A 26,872-nucleotide genomic window follows, 5' to 3' on the forward strand; every position below is an offset into this window, starting at 1 on the left:
CAGCAGTGTGTCTAGAGACTTCCTGACTGATTATACATCACCATTTTTATCTCATTTCTTGCTAGCTTAGAAATTAATTGCTGAGCCTCATCTTATTCCAACCTTTCCATTTGCGCTTTTATTTCTCATTACTCTGCTTTATACAAAGGATTATAAAATTTCCAAAATCTGCCTTAATACCTGTATTAGGATCTCTAGTCATTTTCCTTGATATAGGCTCCCTAAGTTTAGCAACTTTCTACTTTGTTTTTCTGCTGAAGTTAATTTAAAAACAAAAAAACTAGTTGGCAGTCTTTCTAAACATTACCCAAGTGCTCCCTTTATTTTATGTCGAAGCACTCTGCAGTTGCGCTTCTTCGATTAATTTCTTTTATTTTGCAACACTTCAGCTCCACTAAATAACCACTGCTTCTTTCCCATCTCCCCCTCTATCCTACTTCAAACACTACTTTAATGTTATACTACTCACTTGCTATCCCTTCTGAATAAACTATCTTCCTCAAAAACCCCTTGTATGATTTCTACTACCCATTCCGTAAATGCATCTTTTTAACAAGTAGGAACGTGCCAGTGTCTTATTTGTACTTCATTACCCTGCACCTTTATCATAATTTTTATCTCTGCAGGATATAAAATTGTTATTCTACATGTCTCAAAACTTTCAACTAAATATTCATACTCCTGTAAAACCTGCATTAGACCCAGTATAATCCAGTTGCTGTACCTTGGAGAATGTGTAAATTGTCTGATTGCCTGCTACTAAATTCACATCTTCCATGCCAAATATTTTCATACATTTCAGATATCTATCCTCTTTTGTTCTGTTTTCCATTCTAGCCCCCCCCCCCCATATATTTCTCACTTTTGCAAGTCAAGTTCCAGTCCCAATCCATTAATATTCCTAACTGAAAGCTTATTTCTCGCAAAATCTTAAGCTCCATTATACCAGGTTTTGGTGGAGTATCAATGTATGTCAGCATAATCTTCCTCCCTTTCCAATAACCCCATACTACCAAACATCTATTATTGCCTTCCCCCATACACTCGCTCTCTGTTGTCTTCTAGAAATCAGTATAATTCCCATTTCCTTTCTCCCTTATATTCTGCTGAATGTCCATCCTTTGTCTAATTCACATGCTTATTTCTTACCAAATGTCTCTCCTGCAACATTGCTACTTGTACTGTACATTTCTTAATTCAATATTCTTTGCTTCTTGTATATACATCTCAGGCTATTTACATTCCATGGTAATATGGACAAAATAGCCATTATGACAAAACTATTTATATGCTACACATGACACTTTTGAATGTGTCGTTCTAATTACTGGCTTACATGCGCATAGCAATGCTTGACAAGCTGATTTCTTACAAGGTTGCTTCTTCCAGTGACCAACTGAACCTGTCACATTTTAATACTTTCTTCTTCAAATGAAAAAGCTTAGAACTAAATGCACTTTTAGAACCCCACACAAAACTATGTAAATTTTCAAAAAATAAAGTTTATCCCTCCATGTAGAAGCAGTTGCCCCAAACTGATAGCTGCATACCACAGGAATTAAGAACCTTTTTCTGTTCTGTAAAGTTCTGCCACCAATCAACTTGTCATTATGAAACTGTTTTCAAAAAGATACAAGAACCTGAAGACATCGATACATAGTGACTTAGTACAAATACTCAAATATACTTCCTGGCTACAAAGTGACAAATGTTCCCTTTACTGGCAAAACTAATTGAGTGAAAAGCTCATTTCAGCTTAACAAGAAGTGTGATACTTAGCATCATTCTGAGAACTTCAACTCTTAAAAGCAAAGCTACTTTTGTTCTGTATGAGCTACAGATGGCTAGATGAAACAGTACATAGAATACAGTGACCATACCGAAATTAATCCACTACATGTCTAAGTGCCAACAATTGTACCACAATAAAGATGATGGCAATGGCTGAATAAAGTATATTTTTAAAACATTTTCTTATACCTTAAAAAACTAACTATAAATATTACTCAAAATATCACATTACATTCTAGACAAATTATATCAAGGAAACAGTGCATCAAGTTAAGGATAAAATAATGTCAACAAAAAAACTCCGTACATTGCTTCTTTATTTTTGATATGAACATTTTAGTAGCCATTTCATAAGTACAGTAATATATTTTAAAATGATTATCTGGGCAAATCAGACTTTCTGGGGAAATGGCTCTGCACTTCCAGATTCTATCAACCATAGTGGGCATTTGCTTTTATAGTAAATGTAAAAAGATACCTATGTTCTTCTGCAATGCTTTCATCATCTTCTGTGCTTTGTTCAGCTTCTTCAGTAAGACACAAACCACTCGATCGCTTTTTAATACCATCCTGCAGCTTTTTTTCAAGTTCATCCAAGCTAATGTTAAACAAAACAGTTGTTCAACAGCTGTAAAACACACTTGTGAAAAAGCAAAACATACATGCATCAAGCAAGAGATCCAAAATGAATCTGGATAGTGAATAAGAACTTATCAATGTAGATCTATTGCAAGCCAAATAAATGCAAATATTTTGCTTCTCTACCCTCAATCTCAACACATTTTTGTGCAAATGAAATATTCCTGGCATCTTTTCAGAGACACAAGCAAGATTGCTTTTTCCTAGATTAACCTGAATATCTCAGTCTGCAGCACTGCCTGCCCAAATAATCCTGACAATCACAGATATGCTACAGTACACACAGTAGTAGAGAAAGTTTAAGTACCTGACAGACCTAAGACAGACTTTTGCTTTTAAATGTGGTTCTGCCAACAATGTTACATTACCAAAGAACTGCTCATCTGTACATTTGTTGTCACATTCCTAAGTCCACCATACAAGGAGAACTCTAAACATGAAGCACAAGAGTGAAGGCCACCCAGAGGCAGCACTGAGAAAGAAGGCATTAGTGCAGCCATACATCTCAATGTGCTAAGATTTAAGCATAACACTGATTTGTCCTTAAATTTGGTGTTATTCCTTAAAGATTTACAAACATTGATAAAGCTGCAACAGTTAACAAGTGCATACATTATTAACTTACTGAATTAAGACTAAACAAAGAATCACTACCAGTATCTTTAAGCCAGGCCTTTATCTGCAAAACTTCCATTCAGAAAAAGCGTCTCTCTTTCTGACCTTATGCAAGGACTTAAATGCCACTAGTAGGACTTTAAATTACCACAGACTAATGAGTAAGAATGCAGCAGAAAGCCAAAATCCAACTAAATAAGGAGGGAAATTAGAAGTTATGTACCTACCATAACATTCCATGTTAGTTGTCTTCTCTCGCCTTCTTTCTTGCTGGATGGGTTCGGAGCCGATCCTCAGCTCTGACTCGGCACTTGCTAAGCTCGAGAGTCACTTTTACCAGCTTGAGGCAGCCCCATATCCCATGATGCAAGGCGGTGATTACCCAGATCTCATTTGGTATCTAGAGGAAAAACTGCCCATAATCTTTCCACAAGGGAAAGAAGAACTAACCTGAGAAGGCTGTAAGGGGAACCCAGGTAATTAAGGTCCAGAGCTAAATGGTGTCCAAGGAAGAACAATCTCCCAGAGAAAAAGGAAGTTCAAGGTCTGTCCAGGCTAGGGGGACAAGAGGGAGGGACGCAAGAAAGAAGGCGAGAGAAGACAACTAACATGGAACGTTATGGTAGGTACATAACTTCTAAATGTTAAGTTGTCAATCTCACCTTCATTCTTGCTGGATGGGACCACGTCCCTAGCACCTCTATCCTGGGTGGCTCAATGGAACAGACTCTTGGACTGTGGAACCAAAACTTGCCCTGTCCCTAGAGGCCAAATCCAATTTGTAATGAGAAACGAAGGTATGAGGAGTGGCCCAAGTGGCTGCTGCACAAATAGTGTCAAAGGGTAGTCTAGCCTGAAAGGCTGTAGATGTGGCTAGACCTCTTGTAGAATGTGCTTTAGGTTTTGAGATCAGTTGTTTGCCCCTAAGCTGATAAATGTCAGAAATGGTGGAAGACGGCCATCTGGATAAGGTCACTTTAGAAACAGGGAGACCTTTTTTTATTTTCAGCATAAGAAAGAAAAAGCTGATCAGACTTCCTAAATTGCTTCGTTCTGTCCAAGTAATATCGGAGCTGGCGATGAACATCTAGGTAATGTAAACTTTGTTCTGCCCTGTTAGAATGATTGGGAAAAAATACAGGAAGATCAATTGATTGGTTTAAATTTGTCTTAGAAGCAACCTTGGGCAAAAAGGATGGACTGGTTCTTAAGGATACTCTGTCCTTGTGGAAGGCCAAGTAAGGGGGACGGACACAGAGGGCATGAAGTTCAGACACTCTCCTAGCCGAGGTAATAGCAACTAGAAAAAGTGTCTTCCAAGAAAGAAATTTTAATGAGCATGTAGCAGCCGGTTCGAAAGGGGGAAGTATCAAGGATGCCAGCACTAAATTTAGGTCCCACTGTGGTGGAGGATCCCTAACAGGGGGTTTAAGAAGGAACACCCCTCTGAGAAAGGCTTTACAAAGTTTGTGAGACAATGTTCTGGTCTGCAAATCCGACATGGAAATTCGAGATTGCTGCCAACTGGACTTTAACTGTGGAAGAAGAAGAACCGGAGTGAAAAATTTCAGCTAGAAAGTCCAAAACTGACTTAATAGGGGCAGTAAAAGGGTCTATGTTCTTAGACTTTGCCCAAAAGGTGAAACGTTTCCATTTGCTAGAGTAAAACCTCCTGGTAGAGGACTTTAGAGAAGCTACTATGATATCTCTAACGGGGTTAGAGATCAAAGGAAGCCTGGCTAAGGAAGGAAGTGGAGCAACCAAGCGGTGAGGTTGAGGGAACGAATGGACCAGTGCAGTTGACCCGACTGGTGGGTCAGAAGATCTGGAACTGGGTCCAGATGCCAAGGCTGCACCAAGAGATGGCGATGAAGGAACTGGAACTAAATTTGTCGAGGCCAGTACGGGGCAATGAGAATCAGCTTGGCTCTCAAGACGGTAGCTTTCTGGAGTACTTGAGGTATTAACGGGAAGGGGGGAAAAGCATAAAGTCGTCCCTGGGGCCAATCCTGGGTTAGAGTGTCTCTGGGGGAATGGCCCGGAAGAGGAAAGAGAGAAGTCTGGGCATTTGATGTTTTGGGGTGTAGCAAAAAGGTCGCAGCATGGGCGACCCCACTTCTGAAAAATCTCTTCCACTGTAGATTGTTTGAGAGACCACTCGTGAGGCATGATATTGCTCTGCTCAATCTGTCTGCTATGATGTTGGTTTTCCCGGGGATATGTGTTGCTATCAGAAACCGACAAGAGGAGATCGCCCATTGCCAAAGTCTGAGAGCTTCTCGACACAAGGGATAGGACTTGGTTCCGCCCTGCTTGTTCATGTGCCATACTACTGACATGTTGTCCGTGTGAACTGCAATTGTCCCTAAGGGAAGAAAGTCGTTGAGGGCTTGCAACGTTAAAAGCACTGCTCTCATCTCTAGGACATTGGTATTCGAACGGTTGCCATGAGCCGTGGACCATCCTGCCCTGATAATGCCCCCCCCCCACCCGATCAGGGAGGCATCCGACGTGACCGTGGCTACTGGGGCCGAAGGGGACAAAGGGTCTGCCCTGCTGGACTAAGGGGGAAGAAATCCACCAGGAGAGATGGCTCTTGCAGGTTTGTGTCACAAGGATCTTGTGACGCATGGGTAATTTTTGGAAAGACCATTGGGTAAACAACATCCACTGCAGGAGACGCATGTAAAAACGGGCCAGGGGAAGAAGTGTGATGGCAGCTGCCATAAGGCCTAACACTTTCAGAAACTAACCTGGCTTGCACCTTTTTGCTGCAAATGATCATCCAAACATGTTTTTGGATATCTAGAATTCTTTGATTTGTTAGGTTTGCTGACATCCGAGTAGTGTCTAGATCTGCGCCTATAAAGGTAATAGATTGGCAAGGCGATAAGGAAGACTTTTCGAAGATGACTGAAATCCCTAACTTGCTGCAGAGACGTAGTGTGCAATCCCTGACCTGGAGAAGTTGATGCCTGGTGGTGGCTGAGAGGAGCCAGTCGTCTAGGTACGGAAATACCTGGAATCCCTGACGTCTCAGGTGAGCCGTGACCGCTGCCATGCATTTGGTGAACACTCTGGGGGCTGTGGTGAGACCAAAGGGCAGGGCTCTGAACTGAAAATGACTGGTCCCCAGCCGAAAGTGGAGAAACCTTCTGGAGCGTCTGTGGATTTTTATGTGATAGTACGCATCTTGAAGGTCTATGGAGCACATCCAGTTGTTATTGCCCAGAAAGGGCAAAATCGACTGAAGTGTGACCATCCGAAATCTTGTCTTTTTGACAGACTTGTTTAGCCTGCTGAGGTCTAATATTGGTCTCCAGTCTCCCGTCTTTTTGGGGACCAAAAAAAACCTTGAGTAGATTCCGGATTCTAACTGATCTGTAGGAACTGGCTGGATGGCCCTTTTCTCTAGAAGCTTTGAAACCTCTAGCTTTGCAATTTCCCTTAGACCGGGTGGAACGTCTGGAAGGGATCCTCTTTGAGGGAAGGGGCTTTTCTCAAAAGGTATTTTGTAACCCTCGGATATGATCGGCTGTACCCATTTGTCTTGAGAGAGGGAAAACCAGTTTTCTGGGTACAGCAATAATCTTCCCCAGACTGCCTCCAAGGGTGGGCAGTCGGGCAACACCTCAAGGATGTTGGAAAAGCTTGTCAGAGAGGTTCTCTACTGCCTTGGTTCTGCGGACCCCCTCTGCCCCTAGGGCGGCGTCTGTTATTACCCCTTCTGCCTCTGGGGGTAAATTGACCACGTGCGTCAGGCGTGACTCCCTGTGATTTTCGGAACCACATTTTCCCTCCCTTCTGACCTTTGGGGTAAGGTCTAGAAGGGGTGGAGAAACGGACTCCTACGGCAGGGTCTTGCCGTCTTGCTCGCACCTGGTCAATGTGTCCTTCACCTGAGGCCCAAACAAAGTAGAGCCATCAAAGGGAGAATTTGTGAAGGACACCTTAAAGGGGTCTGCGAAATTGCACAGCCGCATCCAGGACTGAAGTCTAAGAGCCACTGCTGTGCCTGCGGCTCTACTCGCCCCATTGGCTGCATAAGAAATGAGCCGCATGGAGGAGTTAGTTATGGAATTTAGGATTCCCAGCTGAAAGGCAATCTTCTCTTGAGCCCCAGCAGCTGACGGATCCTGTACTACCTCACCCAATTCTCTGAGGATCTCTCTTTGAAGTCAGGTGAAGTGACATAAATAACTCAGCGAACGCATAGCAAAGGTCGCTGAGGAAAACATCTGCTTACCATACCTGTCTATGGTCCTAGACTCCTTGTTAGGAGGATGGACTGGTACGGAAGGATCTGCAAGTTCCTTTTTGGTGGCGGCCGCCACCACCATGGCATCAACCGGGACACCTTTCGTAAGAAACTGTTTATCAGTGGGGGCCGTGATAAATTTAGAAGGCCTCCTGGGGACCGGTTCTACAGAATCAGGAGATGCCCACGCCTTTCGAGCTATCATCTCCATGAGGGGGTCGAAAGGCAGACACCCAGGAGGTGGAGGGTCGAGATCCAAAAGCCTCCAGGTATACAGACTCATCCTCGGAGGGATTAATGGAGGGCCAGTTTCCCCTCTGTTTTAGGAGTTCTAGGATGTCTGAAAAGGAGACATCCTCAGAGGGGGATCTTGGGGACCCCTCTGCCTCATCTAAATCGGTATCTGATGTAGACTCAGGGGAGTCCAAGTGCTTCCTCTTGCAGGTCCTCTTACGCGGGGGATCTCCTGAAGGATCAGGAGAAACCTCGGAAGAGTAAGTTCTTCCCAATGGGGAAACCTGGGGCGATGGATCTCTGGGTCTGGGAGCAAGAGAGTGGGAAGAGAAATCTACAGGCACCATAGAGGGAGGAGCTAAAGGAACAGACTGCTGACTAAGCTCGGGGGCTAGCACACTCCTCATCACCTCGAAGGCTCCCCTCCCAGGGAGGACCGAGAGACCCCGCTCCGAAGAAACAGGGACTCCCGGCCACACCGAAAAGGAAAGCTCCGAAGCAGATGTCGGCACCGAGCTCACCAAGGCTGATGCTCCGAGAGGGAGAACGAGGTCGGACAAGGGTCCGATGCCACTCGCCCCCTCAGAACCGACCAGGGAAGCCCGACGGCCGGATTCCTCCAAGGAAGGTCTCAAAGAGGACATAGGAGTGGAAGACGACGGAGCTGAAAGGTGTGGTATCGGCTCCAAAGCCGCAACAGTCACGGTACCAATAATCTTCAGCTCCGAGCTCTGTAGGAGAGTCGAAGGAGGAATTTCAGGAGGGTGTGGAATAGCGGTGGTCTGCTGAGACGGGCTATGGAGCATCTGGGCTAGTGCCTGTGATTTTAGTAGTCTACTCACCACTCTCTCCAAGTCATGGTCTGAGAGCCTGGAAGACCTTAATGATCGGCTCCGATGGCTCCGCTCTGAAAGTAAGGGGGAGGCCGGAGCCAAGTGGATAGATTCCAGTGAAGGAGATCTAGACCTCTTTCTCGACGGAGCCATCGTAGCCGAAGAACCTTCAGTTCCAGATGGAGCCGACAGCTTGTCGGCTCCGAGCTGAGATAGAGACGTTTCGGCTCCAGCCGGAGCCGAAACATGCTTCCAAGCTAGGGTGTCGGCTCCAGCCAGAGCCGACACTGGTGCCGAAGCCAGAGTATCGGTGCCGATTGGCGCCCATACTGAACTTTCCAAAAAGGAAGGATCGGCTCCGGACGGAGCCGATATCGACTCTGGAGGAGTCGGAACCAAGGCCACAGACTTGGACACCTAAGTCTGGGTCTTGGATGGCTTAGGGGGCTTCCCAGAGCCAACCTTAGCCGGGGAGCTCTCAGGCTTGAGAAGACCCCTTAGGATCAATTTATTTCTACGTTCCTGCAGGACTCTCTGGCTGAAAGAGAGTGACAAATAGCACAGGAGTCCTGCAGGTGTAGGAGTCCCAGGCAATAAATACAAGAAGTGTGACCGTCTGTCAGAGACATCTTCTGACAGCACGAGTCACACTTCTTGAAACCTGAGACCCTAGTATCTTTAGACATGATTCCTAACACACTCGCACACCAATCAGTCCAAAGAAATTTAACACTGACTAAATAAAAACTAAGTACAGTGAAAAACAACAACACACACACATCTAACAAATCCTAACAGGAGCTGTGTGGGAGGGTAAGGCCTAAGGTCTGAAACACAGGAAAATTATGGATAAGGGAACAGGAAGGTAACGGGAATGGAGCTAAGTGAATAGGGTAAGCTATAAACTATAAAGAGTAAAAATTTAGGGTAGTGGGATATCTAAATGTCTCGAGACATGAAAAATCACTTACCAGGAGCTGGTAAAAAAGATGACCTCATTAGCGAAGCGGCAAATGAGATCTGGGTAATCACCGCCTTGCATCATGGGATATGGGGCTGCCTCAAGCTGGTAAAAGTGACTCTCGAGCTTAGCAAGTGCAGAGTCGGAGCCAAGGATCAGCTCCAAACCCATCCAGCAAGAATGAAGGCGAGACTGACAACTTAACATCACAGCACTACTAAAAAGAAAAAAAAACTAACGTATATAAAAGGGTCTCTCGTAATGAAATATCTTTGCGCAGGGGCCTTGCAAAAGGTGAAAAAAAAAGTAATGTTCTCACCATAATGTTCCATGTTTGTCCATCTCTCCTTCATTCTTACTGGTTGGTTTCAGAACCGATCCTCGGTTCTGACTAGGATGTATACTAAAGCTTGAGGTCTTCCACTGGCTCTTGGCTTTACTCCCACCCCCTCATGCTGTAGTGAAGCTTTCCAGATCTTGTTTGCTGATAACCTGAAGTACCCAAGGCACTATCAAATACATCACAAGAAGACAATGAAGGTCAGAGATGCACTTGCCAGGAAAGAACCTCTTTATTCTCCAGGAGCCATTGGTAGGGGGATAGGAGGGCGGAATGCAAGAATGAAGGCGAGATGGACAACTAACATGGAAAGTTATGGTGAGTACGTAACTTCTTTATGTTATGTTGTCCTATCTCGCGCCTTCATTCTTACTGGTTGGGACTGCAGCCCTAGCACCATATTTCTTGGCTGGCTCATGGGATTATTTTTCTCAGGACAGTGGACCCAAAGGAGGCCGTGCCCCTGGAGGCCAAATTACTTTGTAATGAGTTATAAAGGTATGTGATGTTGCCATAGTTGCAGCCTCACAAATGCTATCAAGTGGTAGTCTAGCTCTAAAGGCAGAAGTTGGCATGGCTACTGTAGAATGAGCTTTGACTTTAAAAGGGGAGAATCATGTTAGATTTATATATAAAAGTGACAATCTGAGAGCCATTTTGAAAGCGTGACAGATATAGGGGCACCTTTCCTTGCTTCTGAGGATGACACCAACAACTGATCAGATTTTCTGCAATCCTTTGTTCTATGCAATTAGAAACATAACTGCCTATGTACATCCAATTTAAGAAGCTCATTCTGCCATGATGCAATGGTTTGGCAAGAAAAGTGGCAACTCTATGGACTGATTTAGATTAGAATCTGAACATACTTTTGGCAGGAAGGATGGGTTTTTGTTCGAAGACAAACCCTATCTTTATGAAAACTCAAATATGGTGGCTTAATCGATTAAGCTTTCAGTTCTGAAACTCTTCTGGTAGAACTGATAGTCACCAACATACTTGTTTTCAGTGTTAAACATTTTAGATCACATGACGCAGGTTCAAAGGGAGGAAAGATCAAGCAGGAGAGAACCAGGTTTAGGTCCCATGGTGGAAGGGGTGTTTTTGTGGGTGGCCTTAATGAATACCCTTCTGGAAAGCTTTGTATAGTTTGTGACATCAAGTTGGGGGCAAAAATTCCTATGGAAATTAGATATTGCTGCTAATTGTAAACAAATGGTAGCTGCGCCTTTATTAAACTGATCTGCCAGAAATTCAAGGATAGAAGTTATTGGAGCACAGAAAGTATCAATATATGTCTTGTCAATGCCCAGAAAGAAAATCTTTTCCATTTGCTCATGTACAATTTTCTTGTTGATGCTTTATGAGAAGAGATCAAGATATGCTTGACTGAACGAGGGAGGTTAGGAAGCCTGGCTATATTTGGGATCGGAGCAGCCAAACTAAATTTGAGGGTTCGGAGATTAGGGTGGAGCGTTCCGGACATATGAGTCATAAGGTCTGGAACTGGGTCCAGAACCCACAGCTCCTCCTGAAGGTGAGGCCATAGGAAGGGGGACCAAATTTGAAGAGGCCAATATGGAGCAATAAGGATCAACTCGCTTCCCAACCACGAGTTGGCTTTCTGGAGAACTTTGGGCATCAGTGGAAAGGGAAGAAAGGCATAAAGGAGCCCCGAGGACCAAACATGTACAAGTGCATCCCTTGCAGACTCCCCTGGATGGGGGAATCAGGGCAAAAAAGCTGCTGAATTTGGCATTCATGGGAGTGGCAAAAAGATCACAGTAATGCTGGTCCCGTTGGGGAAGATCATCTCCACTACTTGTTTTAGGGACCACTCGTGAAGCATGAGTATCGGTTTGCTGAGTATAGCTGCTATCACGTTGGCCCTCCTGGGGATGTGTATTATGAGAAAGTGTTGAGAATGCTCGATGCCATAATCTGAGGGCCTCTTCGTCAAATGGGGGAGGGGTAAGACCTCGTTCCCACTTGTTTATACATCAGACAGCCAACATGTCTGTCTGTATTGCAATTGTTCCCAATGGAAGAGAGGTCTGGAGTGCCTCCAACATCAAAAGCACCGCTCTCATCTCTAGGATATTTATGTGCAAATGGGCCTCGTGATCCTGCCACTTACTTTGAACTTTTCTGCTCAGATAATGCCCAACACCCTATCTGGGAGGTGTCCGTGGTCACTGTGGCTACCAGTTGAGGTGGAAGAAATGGCTGGTCTGATGTCACGTGACTGGAGTGAGGCCACCAGCGAAGGTCCTTTTTTCAGGACTCATCAGAATTTTGTGTGACATTGGTAGATCCTGTAATGACCCCTGGGTGAAGAGTAACCACTGTAGAATTCTCATGTGCATGCGTGCAAGTGAAACTAAAGTTATTGCTGCTGCTATGGTTACCAAGACTTTCAAGACGGTTTTTGCCTGTACTTTTGTTTTGGAGAGGAGAGGAGGTTGGAGACTTGGTGTCTCAGAACTAGGATTCTTTCTGTAGGAAGTTTTGCCATCATGTTTGTCTAGATCTGCTCCTATGAACACAGGCAAATTTTTCATAATTTACTGAGATTCCAAGGTGAGAGCAGGGAGAGTGGTGTCTATTGATTCCAGTAGTAGGTGCTTTGTGGTGGGAGTTAGGAGCCAATCGTCAAGATAGGGAAACGCACTGAATCCTCGACGTCTCATATGAGCCGTGACTACTGTCATGCACTTGAACACTATGGGGGCTGTAGTGAGACCAAAGGGCATCACTTGAAAATGGTAATGACCGACTCCCTGCCGGAAGCACAGACGACTCCTGGATGGCCTGTCCATCTATATGTGGTAGTATGCATCCTGGAGGTCTATGGAGCACATCCAGTTCTCTTTTCCAAAGAAGGAAAGAAAGGACTGCAGTGTTACGATCCAGAACTTAGTCTTTTTTACTGATTCATTTAATCTGCTGCAATCCAAAAAGTACAGTTTTGTACCTACCATAAATGTAGATGTTCGAGTGCCAATACAGCTGCAGTAATCACAGATGGGTTCTCTGCCGTCAGGCGGGTCCTCGGTCGGCCGAATTCCAAAGTCTTGGCCCGGCGTCGGTTGTCGTCGCTCTCCTCCCTGACGTCAGTGCGACAGGGGTATATAAGACACAGCCGACGCCATATTCTTCAGTCTTTCTTGCCCCAGATGTCAGATGCCCCAGAAAGAAGGCAATACATAAATTATATATATATATATATATATATATATATATATATATATATATATATATATATATATAGATATATATATATATATATTCAAGCAATGCAATGTAATAAAAAAAAAACAGCAGTTGCAAGCAAATACATCATAGAAGGATAACCCCAAATTAGGTTGCAAGAGGAGGTGTTAGCCACTAGTCCTTTACCCAGAGGGGAAGGAGGGAGGGAAACCTGTACTGCAGCTGTATTAGCACTCGAACATCTACATTTATGGTAGGTACAAAACTGTACTATGTTCATCGTGCATACAGCTGCAGTAATCACAGATGGGTAGAATCCCAAAGCTACGCACAGGGTGGTAGGCACTAGGTGGAACTGGGATGAGCCAGAATGCCCTGCAACACAGCAGTGGCAAAGCCTGCTCTAGTTTTGGAATATAAAGGCAGATGGTAGTGTTTTGTAAAGGTATGCACAGAACTCCAAGTGGCTGCCTCCAAAATATCTTTGGTAGGAACTCCTCTGAGGAAGGCTGTAGAGGTAGCTGTGGCCCTGGTGGAGTGGGATCTGATGCCTGTAGGGACAGATTTTCCATGATAGGAGTAACAAAACCGTATGCAGTGGCCTATCCATTTTGAAATTGTCTGTTTGGTAACTGGCTTCACTTGAGCTCCTACAGCATAGGACACAAAAAGTTGTTCTGATTTTCTGAAAGGCTTTATTTTGTCCAAATAGTAACGTAGCTGTCTATGGATGTCTAAAGAGTGTAGCAGCCTTTCCCCTTTGTTTTGAGGATTAGGGTAAAAGGTAGGTAAGTGAATGGCTTGATTTAAAGCTACCCTGGATACTACTTTAGGCATAAATGATGGATTGGTTCGAAGGGAAACCCTGTCCTGATGGAAGATGAAAAAGGGCTGCACAGCCATGAGGGCTTGTAGTTCCGAAACCCTACAAGCTGAGGTAATGGCCAGAAAGAAAAGCAGTTTTCCAGGACAAATATTGCAAATCTGTTGAGGCAGCTGGTTCAAAAGGAGGCAATGTTAATTTTTCTAAAATGTAATTAAGATCCCAGGCTGGCACATGTTGCTTCCTTGATGGTCTTATATTTTTAGCCCCTCTGAGGAACTGTCTTAAGAGTGGGTGAGAGAATAAGGGTGGATCCGTGTTGAATTCTGCAGAAATGGCTGAGGCGTGGATTTTTATGGAGGAAAATGATAGTCCAGTGTTCAGCAACTCAGCTAGATACTGTAGTACCTGAGGCAAATTCAGTTTTCTAGGGTCCTGGCCTTTTTTCTCATTCCAAGAGCAAAACAGTTTCCATTTTGCGGAGTAAGCCTTTCTAGTAGATGGCCTTCTGGCCTCCAAAATGATGTCCTGCACCTCTTTGGGGAGTAGTGTCTGATGAGGTGTTAAGGAATTTTCCATGCAGATAGATTGAGTGTTTTCTGCTGGCTGTTAAGAGTTTTGTAGCTGTGCTGAGTCAGCAGAAGAGGTATTAGAGGTAGGGGCCAGGGAGGAGTATGTGTTAGGCTCCTCAGGAGTGGATACCAGTGTTGCCTCGGCCAGTCTGGAGCAATCAATATCATCTTCGGTCTGTCTGTTCTTGCTTTCAAGAGCACCTTGGGCAGAAGAGGCAGAGGTGGGAAAGCGTAAACTGTCCATGCTGTCCAAGTGAATGAAAGGGCGTCCACTCTCCAGGCCTTTGGATGAAAGGTCCTTGAACAAAACTTTTCCAATTGATTCCTGTGGGAGGCGAAGAGATCTATGTCTGGCCTCCCCCACGCTTGGATTATTTTTGTAAACACTTGAGGATGCAACTTCCATTCGTGTGGATCTGTCATATTTCTGCTTAGATTGTCTGCCAGCGTGTTTTCCAAACCTGGCAAGAACTGTGCTTGAAGTTCGATTTGCCATTCCAGAGCCAAGTTCCAAAGTGTCATGGCTAGTCTGCACAGGGGGTATGAATGTGTTCCTCCTTGTTTGTTTATGTACCACATTACTGTGGTGTTGTCTGTTCTTATCAATAACTGTCCTGGATGCAGGAGGTCCTTGAAAGCTGTAATTGCATTTATCACTGCTAGCATTTCTTTTTGATTAATGTGAAGGTGCTTTTCTTTTTGGGACCATTTGCCCTGAATGCACATGTCTGTCATGTGCGCCCCCCCCAGGTGTAATCTGAGGAGTCTGTTGTGATGACTATTTGCTTGAGGCTTGCAGAATGGGAGACCTGTGTTTGTTTGGCATGCTTGGGCCCACCATAGGAATTCCTTTTGCAAACATGGAATTATTGGTATTATTGTTTCCAAACTGTGGCTGTGTTGAGACCATAGGCTTTTTAGGTACCATTGAAGTTTTCTCATATGCAACTTTGCACATGGGATTAAAAGAATGCAAGATGCCATGAAGCCCAGAGCCTGCAGGATTTTCCTTGCAGTAAGCCTGGTACAATTTGCTAGCATTTTGAAGTACTGAGTTAGTTGCCCCTGTTTTTCTGGCGTAAGATAGGCCATCTGGGTGTTTGTGTCCAAGTTGGCACCCAGGAAAATTATTTTCTGAGATGGTGTTGGTCTGGATTTCCCTTTGTTGATTGTGTATCCCAGAGAGTTCAGTAACCGTGTTGCATAAACCAGATGATCCAGAAGTATGTGCTTGCTGTCCGCTTGGATCAGGCAGTCGTCCAAATAAGGGTAAATTTGTATCCCCTGAAGTCTGCAGTAGGCAATTACTGATGCCAGGCATTTCGTGAATACTCTGGGCGCAGTAGATAAGCTAAAGGGCAATGCAGAGAATTGATAGTGGATTGAACCTGCAAGAAATCTGAGGTATCTTCTGCAGCTTTGTCTGATTGGGACATGCAGGTATGCCTCCTTGAGGTCCAATGTTACCAGCCAAAACTCTTTGCCCAGCATGGGAAGAAGCTGCTGTAATGTGAGCATCTTGAATTTTGGTACGAGTAAGAATGTGTTTAGGATGGATAAGTCCAAAATGGGTCTCCAGTCGGTTCCTTTCCTTGGTACCAGAAATAGCCTGGAATAAAAACCTTGGCCTTGTTCGTGAGTAGGTACCCTCGAATAGCTTTCATGTCTATGAGCTTTGAAATTTGTAGTTGTGCCTCTGCCCTTTGATTGTGTGGCAGGTTTGGCATGCCTCTCATTTTTGGTAGAGTGTGAAAATGAAATCTGTAGCCTCTGTAATGTCCAGGATCCATTTGTCTGTTGTGACAATATGCCAATTTCTTGTAAATAATGCCAGCTTTCCTCCCAAAGGTGCTGCCAGCTGAGACTTGCTTGGCGTGGAAAGGAGGAAGTCATTGGGTTTGTTTCCTGTATTGTTGTGCACTGTCTTCGCCACCTCTTGATGCTGGAGTTTGCCATTGCCTGCCTCTATATGATCCTTGTGATTGTCCTCTGCCCCTTGAGCGCCTGTATCTACCTCTTTGGGGCTTGTCCGTGGCTGGAAAGGACCAGTTTTTAGAAGGCCAATTTCTGCTAAAACGTGGTGGTTGAACCTGCAGAAAAGCTTTGACAGATTGCATAGATTTGGCTTTTTCTTCCATTTTCCGTAGTATCTCCTCAGCATTAGTACCAAATAGCACATCCTTTTGTAAAGGAGCATCTAATAGTTTAGCTTTCACATGATCAGGCAAGATTTGTTCCCTAAGCCATGCATGTCTACGAATAACTGATCCTGTAACAGCAGTTCTACTTGAGGCCTGTAGGGCATCATAATCACATTTGTAAGGTGAGTTTACCCACTTGTTCTGCACTATGCATCATATCCTGCAACTCCTTCAAATCTGGTTGTTCAGGTTGAGACATTTTATTTCTTAATTGTGATAACAGAAACTGCTGATATTTAAGCATATGAAACTGACAATTTAAGGCCCTCATGGCTAGGGTGGCCGAGGTACATACCTTTTTTCCCCACCTTTCTAAGGATCTAGACTCTCTTTCGGAAGGTAGTGGATTCTTAGCAGTAGAGGCCTTCATTCCCTTGGGGCCTTGAGAAATGGTTTCAGGGTCAGCATTATGGCTTTTGTACAGAAACTGGTGAGAGTTAGGAATTCTGTAGTACCTATAAGGTTTGACTGGGGCAGGAGGCAGGGAATCCGGATTAAGGCAAGCCTCCGAATAAACATCATCCAGGACGTCCAAGACAGGAGGAATAGCCAGAGGTCTGTGTTGAGGTAACAAAAGAAATTCCCTAAGTCTTTTCTTGGAATCAGAAAAGTCTTGGCCTTCCCAATGGAAGTGTTCCCTCAAGGTGTGCAAGGTTTCCCCAAAAAAAAAAATCCTCAAGAGGAGATACACAGGGAATGGACTACTCCGCATCAGAATCTTCAAAAGGGGAGAAAGTGTTCCTCTACATCAGAATGATCTGAAAAAATGGAGCCCTAATCCAAAGAGGGAGAATCTTCCTCCACTTTGGGTCTCTTGTTTGGAGGGGGTTGGGAACCCCTGATAAGAGTAATTAAATCCTCAGCCATTTTAAGCATCTGCTTTTTAGGCATGGGGCCTGGAGATGGGCTCTGTGCAACAGGCCTCTTGGGATACCTGGCTGATTTGGACTTAGTAAAGGCCTTAATTGAAAAGGAAGATGAGGGTCTAAAGACACCATGGGTGGAAGTGGACCTGTCCACATTAGGAGGCTCAACGCTCACAGTGGCTTCGGTGGTTGTAGTCTGGGGTTTGGGCCGAGGTACCTGCGGTCTCGGTTACAGAAGACCCCGCCAAAGAAGTGTCGTCAGTAGTCAGGGACTGCATAGGCGTCTCACTGAGAACCGGACCACGTGTAGCCGGTTTTGGTGTGGCGTTGGTGGGGACCGTGGACCTCGCATGTCGGTCTTTGTCCTTGCGTTTTGTTTGGACAAAACGGTAGTATGAGTCTCCGACGACATTTTATAATCAAAGGCTTTACCGAAAAGGTGTTGGGCGAACTCCGCCCGACGCTTAATAGTGCGCTTATTGTAAGTAACGCAAAAGCGACAGCCCGAGACATCGTGGTCTGGGCATAAACAAGGTATGCAGAGGGAATGGAAATCCTTATGCGGTATTTGCTTCCCACAAGAAATACAATTGTTAACTTTTTCTGACATCGGTCTGAGGCAAGAAAAATTTCCCCAACGGGGTACTTAGCTTTAATGAATTTTTCGTAAATTCAGGAGCTGGCCGGCACTTGCGAACTGCTTCTGCTTCGGGCACCGCGCGGCAAAAAAGACTGAAGAATATGGCATCGGCTGTGTCTTATATACCCCTGTCGCACTGACGTCAGGGAGGAGAGCGACGACAACCGACGCCGGACCAAGACTTTGGAATTCGGCCGACCGAGTACCCGCCTGACGACAGAGAACCCATCTGTGATTACTGCAGCTGTATGCACGATGAACATCTGGTCTCCAGTCCAGTTATTTTTGGCAGTAAAAAGAAAGTACAGTTTTGTACCTACCATAAATGTAGATGTCCGATAGGTATGCATCGGCAGTCCTAACATATGGGTTGTCCTGCCTCAGGCAGCCCTTCGGTCGGCCGGATTCCAAAGTCTGGGTCTGGCCTCGGCTGATGTCGCACTTCACCCGACGTCACAGCTGCTGGGGTATAAAGGCATCAGCCTATGCCATTTTCCTCAGTGTTTCTTGCCCCAGATGCCAGGTGCCCTCTAAGAAGGCTAATTTTGGATAAATGCAGATAATTCCAAACAGTAGAGAGCAAAATATATATACATACAAACAAATACACCATAATAGATTCCCCCAGCTAGCTAAAAGAGGGGTAAGTACCCTAGGAATACCACAGAGGGGAAGGAGGGTGGGTAATCCTGACTGCAGATGCATACCTATCGGACATCTACATTTATGGTAGGTACAAAACTGTACTATGTCCTTCAAGGATGCATCTGCAGTCCTAACATATGGGTACAATACCATAGCCAAACTGGGGGAGGAGGCACTAAGATAATGATGGTGTAGTTAAGATCCCTTGCAAAACAGCAGTTGCAAAACCTGCTCGGGATCTGGAGTATAAAGGAAGATTATAATGCTTGGCTAAAGTATGCACGGAGCTCCAAGTAGCAGCTTCTAAAATGTCTTTGGTAGCCACTCCTCGTAGGAAAGCTGTAGTGGTGGCTGTAGCTCTTGTGGAGTGAGGCCTGATATTTTCAGGAGTTGTCTTTCCATGAAAAGAGTAGCAGAATCTAATGCAATTTCCTATCCATTTTGAGATTGTCTGTTTTGAAATTGCTTTTCCTTGCACTCCTGTTGCATATGCTACCAGAAGCTGGTCTGTTTTTCTGCTGACCTTAGTTCTGTCCAGATAGTAGCGCAATTGTCTGTGCACATCCAAGGTGTGTAGTAGTTTTTCTCCCCTGTTCTGTGGGTTGGGGAAGAATGTAGGTAAATGAATAGCTAGGTTCAATGATACCCTGGAGACCACCTTTGGCATAAAAGTAGGATTAGTTCTCAGAGACACTCTGTCCTGATGGAAGATAAGGAAAGGCTAGACTGCCATTAATGCCTGTAACTCAGATACCCTTCTTGCTGAAGTGATTGCTAGCAGGAATGCAGTTTTCCAAGATAAGTACTGCAAGTCTGCTGTTGCTGCTGGTTCAAAAGGGGGAAGTGTTAATTTTTCCAGCACAAAGTTGAGATCCCATGCAGGTAGAGGTGGTTTCCTTGGAGGCTTTACGTTCTTGATTCCTCTCAAGAACTGCCTGAGTAGAGGATGAGAGAAGACAGGCGGATCCATGTTGTACTCTGCTGAAATTGCTGATGCATGAATCTTAATGGGGGAGTAGGATAGGCCATTGTGGAACAGTTCTGCTAAGTATTCCAGGATGTGTGCTATGTTTGCCAATGAGACATTTTCTCCCTTGGCTGCACTCCAAATGAGGAATCTTTTCCATTTGGCTGAATATGTTTTCCTTGTGGAGGGTCTTCGAGCCTCTAGGATAATGTCCTTAACCCTCTGAGACAAATCTGGTTGATTTTGTTTTATGCAATATTCCAAGCAGTTAGCTGCAGTGTTTTCAAGTTTGGATACAGGGTCTTGTAGTTGTTCTGAGTTAGAAGTAATGGACATAGAGGTAGAGGCCATGAGTGTGCCCGAGACATGCTTTTCAGTAGCGGGTACCAGTGTTGTCTTGGCCAGTCTGGAGCTATCAGGATTACCTTTGGCTGTTCCTCTCTGATCTTCAGTAGGACTTTGTACATCAAAGGAAGAGGTGGAAATGCATATGCTGTCAGGTTTTTCCAGCTGAAGGAAAGGGAGTCCACCCTCCGGGCAAGTGGGTGGTATACTCTTGAGCAGAATTTCTTCAGTTGGTGGTTGTGTGGGGAGGCAAACAGGTCTATCTCTGGCATTCCCCATTTCTTTGTTATGGTTTTGAAGATATCTGGATGCAGCATCCATTCGTGAGCATCCGTGGTAGTTCTGCTTAAGGTGTCTGCTAGTGAATTTTCTTTTCCTGGTACAAATCTGGCCTGCAGTTGAATGTTGAGATCCAGGGCCAAATTCCACAGGTCCATTGCCATCCGGCATAGAGGGTATGAGTGTGTACCCCCCTGTTTGTTGATGTACCACATCACTGTGGTATTGTCCGTCCTTATCAGCAAGTGACCTTGTTGGAGGAATGGTCTGAATGCCTGGATTGCATGTTTCACTGCCAGCATCTCTTTTAGATTTATGTGTAGATTCAGCTGGTTTTGGGACCATAGGCCTTGTATGCACTTGTCTTCCATGTGTGCCCCCCAGCCTAGGTCTGAGGCGTCCGTGGTGATGGTCTGGCTTGGATGTGGTTTGTGGAAAGGCAATCCTCTGACAGGCCTGCGCCCACCACAGGAATTCTTTTTTCAGGCATGGGATAATTGGAATCTGGGCTTCTAGACTGTGCTTGTGTTGAGACCATACATTCCTTAGGTACCATTGCAACTTCCTCATATGCAACCTGGCATGTGGAATCAATATTATGCAGGATGCCATGTAACCCAGGGCTTGCAGGACTTTCCTTGCAGTAAGCTGATTTTGTGAGGTTAATGCCATGAAATAGACTGGTAGTTGCTTTTGTTTTTCCTCTGTGAGAAAAGCCATCTGAGTTGTTGTATCCAGTTCTGCACCCAAAAATGTTATCCTTTGGGATGGTACTAGCCTTGACTTTTGAATGTTGACTGTGTATCCCAAGGCTTGCAACAGTTGTATGACATTGGCCAAATCTTTTGTTAATTTTGTCTTGTTGTCCGCTTGTATTAGGCAGTCGTCCAGGTACGGGTAAATTTGAATTCCCTGAAGCCTGCAATGAGCAATTACTGATGCCAGGCATTTCGTGAATACTCTGGGCGCAGTAGATAAGCCAAAAGGCAATGCTGAGAATTGATAATGCTCTGATCCTGCAAGAAATCTGAGGTGTCTTCTGCAATCTGGTCATATAGGGACGTGCAGGTATGCCTCCTTGAGATCTAGAGTCACCAGCCAAGACTCCTTGCCCAACATGGGAAGAAGTTGCTGGAGGGTCAGCATTTTGAATTTTGGAACAATGAGGTATGTGTTCAGTGCGGACAAGTCGAGAATAGGTCTCCATTGATTTTCTTTTCTTGGTACAAGGAATAGTCTGGAGTAAAATCCTTGGCCTTGTTCCATAGGTGGTACCTTTTCTATTGCTCTCATCCTTAGTAAGTTGATGATTTGTTTTAGAGCCTCTGTTTTTTGGCTTGGTGGAAGGTTTGGCATTCCTCTCTTTTGGTAGAGTGTGGAAGTGAAACCTGTAGCCCTTGTCTATTGTTTGTAAAGTCCATTTGTCTCCTGTAATGCAATGCCAGTTGTCTGAAAATAAGGCTAGCTTTCCGCCCAAGGGTGCTTCCAGTTGTTCCCTGGTAGGCGGAATCAGAGCCAAGTCATTGTGTCTGTCCTGTGGAAGTGGTTGTATTCGTAGCTGTGGCAGCACTTCTCTGGTTGGCAGGTTGCCACTGACGACCCCTGTAGGCACTCCTAGATTGACCTCTGCCTCTTGGGCGTCTATTTCTGCCTCTCTGTGCTCTGGAGGTGTCTGGAAAGGACCAATTCTTCGAAGGCCAATTTCTGCTAAACCTCGGTGGTTGGACCTGCAAAAAATCCTTGACTGTTTGGACAGATTTTGCTTTTTCTTCCACTTTCTTTAGAACCTCCTGTGCAGGGGAGCCAAACAAACTTTGTTTCTCCATAGGAGCATCTAGGAGTTTTGACTTAACATGGTCTGGTAAGGATTGCTCTTTTAACCAGGCATGCCTTCGAATCACTGCTCCAGTCATAGCTGATCTAAAAGAAGCCTCCAGTGCATCATAGCCACATTTTAAAAAATGATTACTGACCTGCTGAGAGTTATGTACCAAATCCTGAAGGGACTTACGGTCTATAGGTTCAGGAGAGGACAGTTTTTTATTTAGCTGGTCTAACAAAAATTCCTGGTACTGAATCATGTGAAATTGACAGTTTAAGGCCCTGGCCGAAAGAGTAGCAGATGTATAAACCCCCATCTCTCTAATGCTCTAGATTCCCTTTCAGAGGGAAGAGGGTTTTTGGCAGAGGCAGCTGCAACACCTTTAGGGCCCTGAGAAATGGTTTCTGGGTCTGCAACATGAGCCTTATACAAGTGGTAGTGCGTGTCCGGGACCCTGTAATATCTGTCAGGTTTGGCAGGGGCCAGAGGGAGAGAATCAGGGGCAGTGCTGGCATCATTATATGCATCAACAACTGATAGTACAGGATGTATGGCTAAAGGCCTATGCTGTGGTAAATGTAAAAAGGTCCTTAGCCTTTTCCTTGAATCTGAAAAATCCTGGCCCTGCCATTGGAAGTGTTCCCTCATAGAATGTAGGGTTTCCCAAAAGAAAATTCTTCAGGAGGGGAAACAGAAGGAATGGAGTCTTCTGCATCAGAATCCTCATAAGGTGAATATGGGCCTTCCTGATGGTCAGAAATATCTGAGCCATCGGAGGAATAGTCTGTAAAGAGAGGTTCACGTGGTTCAGTCCTAGGCCTCTTATCTGGAGGAGGTTGAGAGGCCCTGTCTGGGTGAGGTTGGGATCCCCTGATCAAAGAAATAAGATCCTCAGCCAGGCTGAGAATCTGTGAACTAGAGTTAGGCCTGTGAGAGGGGGCTTTTATAGGCATAGTCTTAGAAATTTTGGCTGCTTTAGCCCTGGAAAAGGCCTTGATAGACATAGAAGCAGGGGGTCTAGCAGCCCCACGTGCAGGAGTAGAGATGTCTAGAGGAATAGTCTCGGACAAATCCTGGGTGCCTGCTTCTGCAGCAGTAATTTCTGTAGCCGATTCAGCCATGGCCTGTGTGGCCTCGGTTATTGGTGGCATGCTTTCGGCCGAAGGGAGAACCGAGGACTCTGTTTCAGCCGAAACCGAGACACTAGCAGTAGGCCTAACCGTGGTTTCAGCCGAAACCGCGGGCTATGGGTGTCAGTCCTTTTCCTTGCGCTTTTTAGCTAATTGTGTAGTCGGAGTCTCAGACGGCATTTTATATGCAAAAGCAGGACCAAAAAACTCTTAGAAAACTCCGACCGACGTCTAAGCATCCGTCGGTTGAAGGAAGCACAGGCTAGACAAGCTGATACGCCGTGGTCTGGGCCTAAGCAAGGAAGGCAGTAAGAGTGGAAATCCTTATGAGGTATTTGTTTCCCACAAGTTAAACAATTTACTTAGTCTGACATCGGCTGAGGCAAGAAAGAGTCCCCAACGGGGTACTTAGCTTTTTTAGAAGTCTTCGGTAGTAGAAATCTCTGGATCTGACCGACCGGCACTTGCGAACAGCTTCTGCTTCAGGCACCGCGCGGCAAGAAAGACTGAGGAAAATGGCGTCGGCTGATGCCTTTATACCCCAGCAGCTGTGACGTCGGGTGAAGTGCGACATCAGCCGAGGCCAGACCCAGACTTTGGAATCCGGCCGACCGAAGGGCTGCCTGAGGCAGGACAACCCATATGTTAGGACTGCAGATGCATCCTTGAAGGACATCCTTGAAAAAGTTCCAGATCATATTTGGTTTGTGGGAACACACTGGATGACTCTGGTCTAGCAACTTTTGAATTTCTAGAGATGCTTGATCCCTCTGACTGGGTGGAACGTCCGGAGTTTTCTTTATATTTGGGATGGCAACAGAAAATGGTATGGAGTATACTCTGGATATGATCCCTTGCACCCATTTGTCTTTCGTTATTTCCAGCCTGGCTTTTAGGTACAAGGATAAGCAACTGCCACCCCCCCCCCCCACTGCCTCCACAGATGGGCCTCCTTTCGGCAGTGCTGAAATGATCCACCATGGAAGGAATCTGTCGCCCTGGTTCTGCAGACCCCCTCTGCCGTGAGGATGATGTCTTACATTTGTACCCCCCGCCCCTGGGGGATAGTCATCACGTGTCCTGGAAAACTGTGTGGGATTTACGGAACCACATCTCCCCCCCCCCCTTTCTGGCCTTTTGGAAAAGGTGTAGAAGGCACGGAAAAGCAGACTCCGACAGCAGAGTCGTTCTTTTTGTTCACACTTGGTAAGCATCTCCTTAACTTTTGGCCCGAATAAGGACTAGCCGTCGAATGGGGCACTGATAAAGGAAGATCTGAAAGGTTCCGCAAAGTTGCTTAAGCGCATACAAGAATGTCTCCTTAGGGATATTCCTGAACCCGCTACTCTGCTCTCTCAATCTGCTGCATAAGAAATGAGCCTCATGGAGATGACGACAGAATTTAAGGTGGAGAGCTGAGAAAGAAACCTTGTCTGACACCCCTGTAGCTATAGAACCTTGTAGTAGCATCTCCTAGCTACTTTAGGAAATCTCTTTGTAACCTTTTAAATGTGCCCGATAGTTCAGCAATCCAAGTGCAAGTGTCAATGAAGTAAACGTGTGCTTCCCGTATCTGTCCATCGTATGAGACTTCGTTAGGTGGATGGACAGTAGAGTACATTTCAGAAAGTTCCTTTTATGGTGGTGGTTGCCACCACCATAGCATCTACAGGAACACCCTTGGTCAAGAAGTCTTTGAGGGGGCTGCGATAAACTTATATGGCCTCCTAGAGACAGGATCCACTGCATCTGGAGACTCCCACGCCTTTCGACTAACTAGTTCCACAAGTTCAAAAGGCGGAGACACCCAAGTGGCTGAAAGGTGAGACCCAAGGGCCTTCAGGTAAAGACTCATCAGAAGGGTTGATGAGCTTCCAGCCACCTCTGTTTAAGGATTTCTAGGATGTTTGCAAAGGAGACATCCTACGAGGTCAACCGTGGGGGACCCCTCTGACTCTGAGGCCTATGTCCAGACCCTGGGAACTATCGTCCCATTAGCTGAACGAGTCTGATATCCAAACCTAAGGAACGCATCATCATGGACCTAATAAACACGGATATAGGGAATCTCCAAACTCTGGATCCCACACAGTGGTTTTGTGAAGGGTAGATGATCATGCCTGCTCAACTTGGTCGACTTTTTGAGTTAGTTACCAGAGCTGTGGATGAAGGCAAGGTGGTTCCCACAGCCTACCTCGATCTGGTCAAGGCCTTTGATACCATTCCCCACTCAGGAATCATAGAAACACTCAGTGAGCTAGACATCAACCCTTATATCACTAAGTGGGTTGCAAACTGGCTCACAGATAGAACCAACAGTCAGACTGCTGACCAGTCACGAGTGGAGTCCCACAGGGATCGGTCATTGGTCCTCTCCTGTTTATTTACTTCACTGAAGTCCACACCAACACGAAGTGACTCTGGCTGACAAAGTTCGCAGACGATTGCAAGTTGGGAGCTATTAACTCCCCAAGTGATGTTGACATCTTACAGAAAGACCTCACTGAGACCAACGACTGGTGTCAGAACCAAGGCCTTAAGATAAACACCAAAAAAATTTGTCATCCCCTTTGGGAAAAACCCAGTTCCCATGAGCTACCACATAGAGGCTAGTCCACTGGGGTTCATATTAAAACACTGAACGCTGAAAACAGCGAATGGTGTTTTATCAACACATATTAAGCGAAAGCTGAAAAATGTTGAAACCAACAAACAGCGATTTCCTAAAGAAAGTAATCGCTGTTCCAACCCCCCCCCAAAAAAAAACATTAAAAACACTTCCAAATACACACATACCCTAACCCTAATTATACCCCCAAAAAAAACAGTAAACAACTAAATACACATATGCACGTAACAACCATACATCTAACGAAAAACAGTAAATATTTTGAAACATATGCACTTACCTTAACCCGCACCCTAACCCTAAAGGTCAGTAACTATTGCACAAATCACACCTGGGAGCTATACCGGACAAGGGACCACACTACACTTCAGAACAGGCAAAGCAAGAAGCGGTCAAGCAAGTTGTTTCCCAGGGAAAGAATTTGCTGAAAAGCCGCTTCGCTGTTTTGCCTGTTCGCCCTACATGTGTCGACAAAAACGCATTCGACAAAATGCGTTGTCGTTCTAATAGGAACCCATCCACTGAACACAGAAGGCATTATAAGAGATCTGGAAACAACCTCTCTGACCACCACACTGCTACTGTGGTCAGATAGTCCTTCATGGCACATCTCATTACTAAGGGTTTTGCATCCAGGAAGAAAGAGGTCATTGTCTCCCTCTTCTCTTCCCTCATTAGGCTGTTCATGGAGTACAATTGCCCCTTTAGTCATGTACCTCATTAGGCACCTGCAACAACTGGAGAGGCAGCAAAAGTACCTCACAAAGAGGATCCTATGCCTTAAACACTTGTCCTATATGGACAAATGCAAAAAAAACTCCAACTATTCTTAATCTCATATCGCCTACTTACAGGCAATCTCTACTTGACTTTCAAAGTCATGTCTGACCCAGCTCTGTTAGAAACGCTACATCTAAAGAAATCCCAATCTTTCCATATCACATGCTCCAGAGGCCTCAACCTCATTACCATAATCAGCAGAACATGCTGGAGGGCCAGGTTCATATTCCAGAGACTGCCCATGCTATGGGACAGGACTTCCTATACATGGCAAAGAGAGCAGCTTACT

At 45.2% G+C, this 26,872-nt stretch overlaps 1 protein-coding gene across 1 annotated transcript in view; it reads right to left on the bottom strand.

Moving 5' to 3' along the window:
* Positions 1 to 26,872, bottom strand: part of LOC122788732 — a 1,291,644-nt gene that overhangs the window by 225,692 nt on the left and 1,039,080 nt on the right. The window contains exon 7 of the mRNA XM_044055624.1: positions 2,270 to 2,389. Coding sequence (XP_043911559.1) covers positions 2,270 to 2,389 — 120 coding nt within the window. The remainder of the gene's footprint in view (positions 1 to 2,269; positions 2,390 to 26,872) is intronic.

This window comes from Protopterus annectens, chromosome 14.part0 (genome assembly GCF_019279795.1).
Source record: "Protopterus annectens isolate FY-2018-M chromosome 14.part0, PAN1.0, whole genome shotgun sequence".
Classification (NCBI taxonomy): Eukaryota; Metazoa; Chordata; order Ceratodontiformes; family Protopteridae; genus Protopterus; species Protopterus annectens.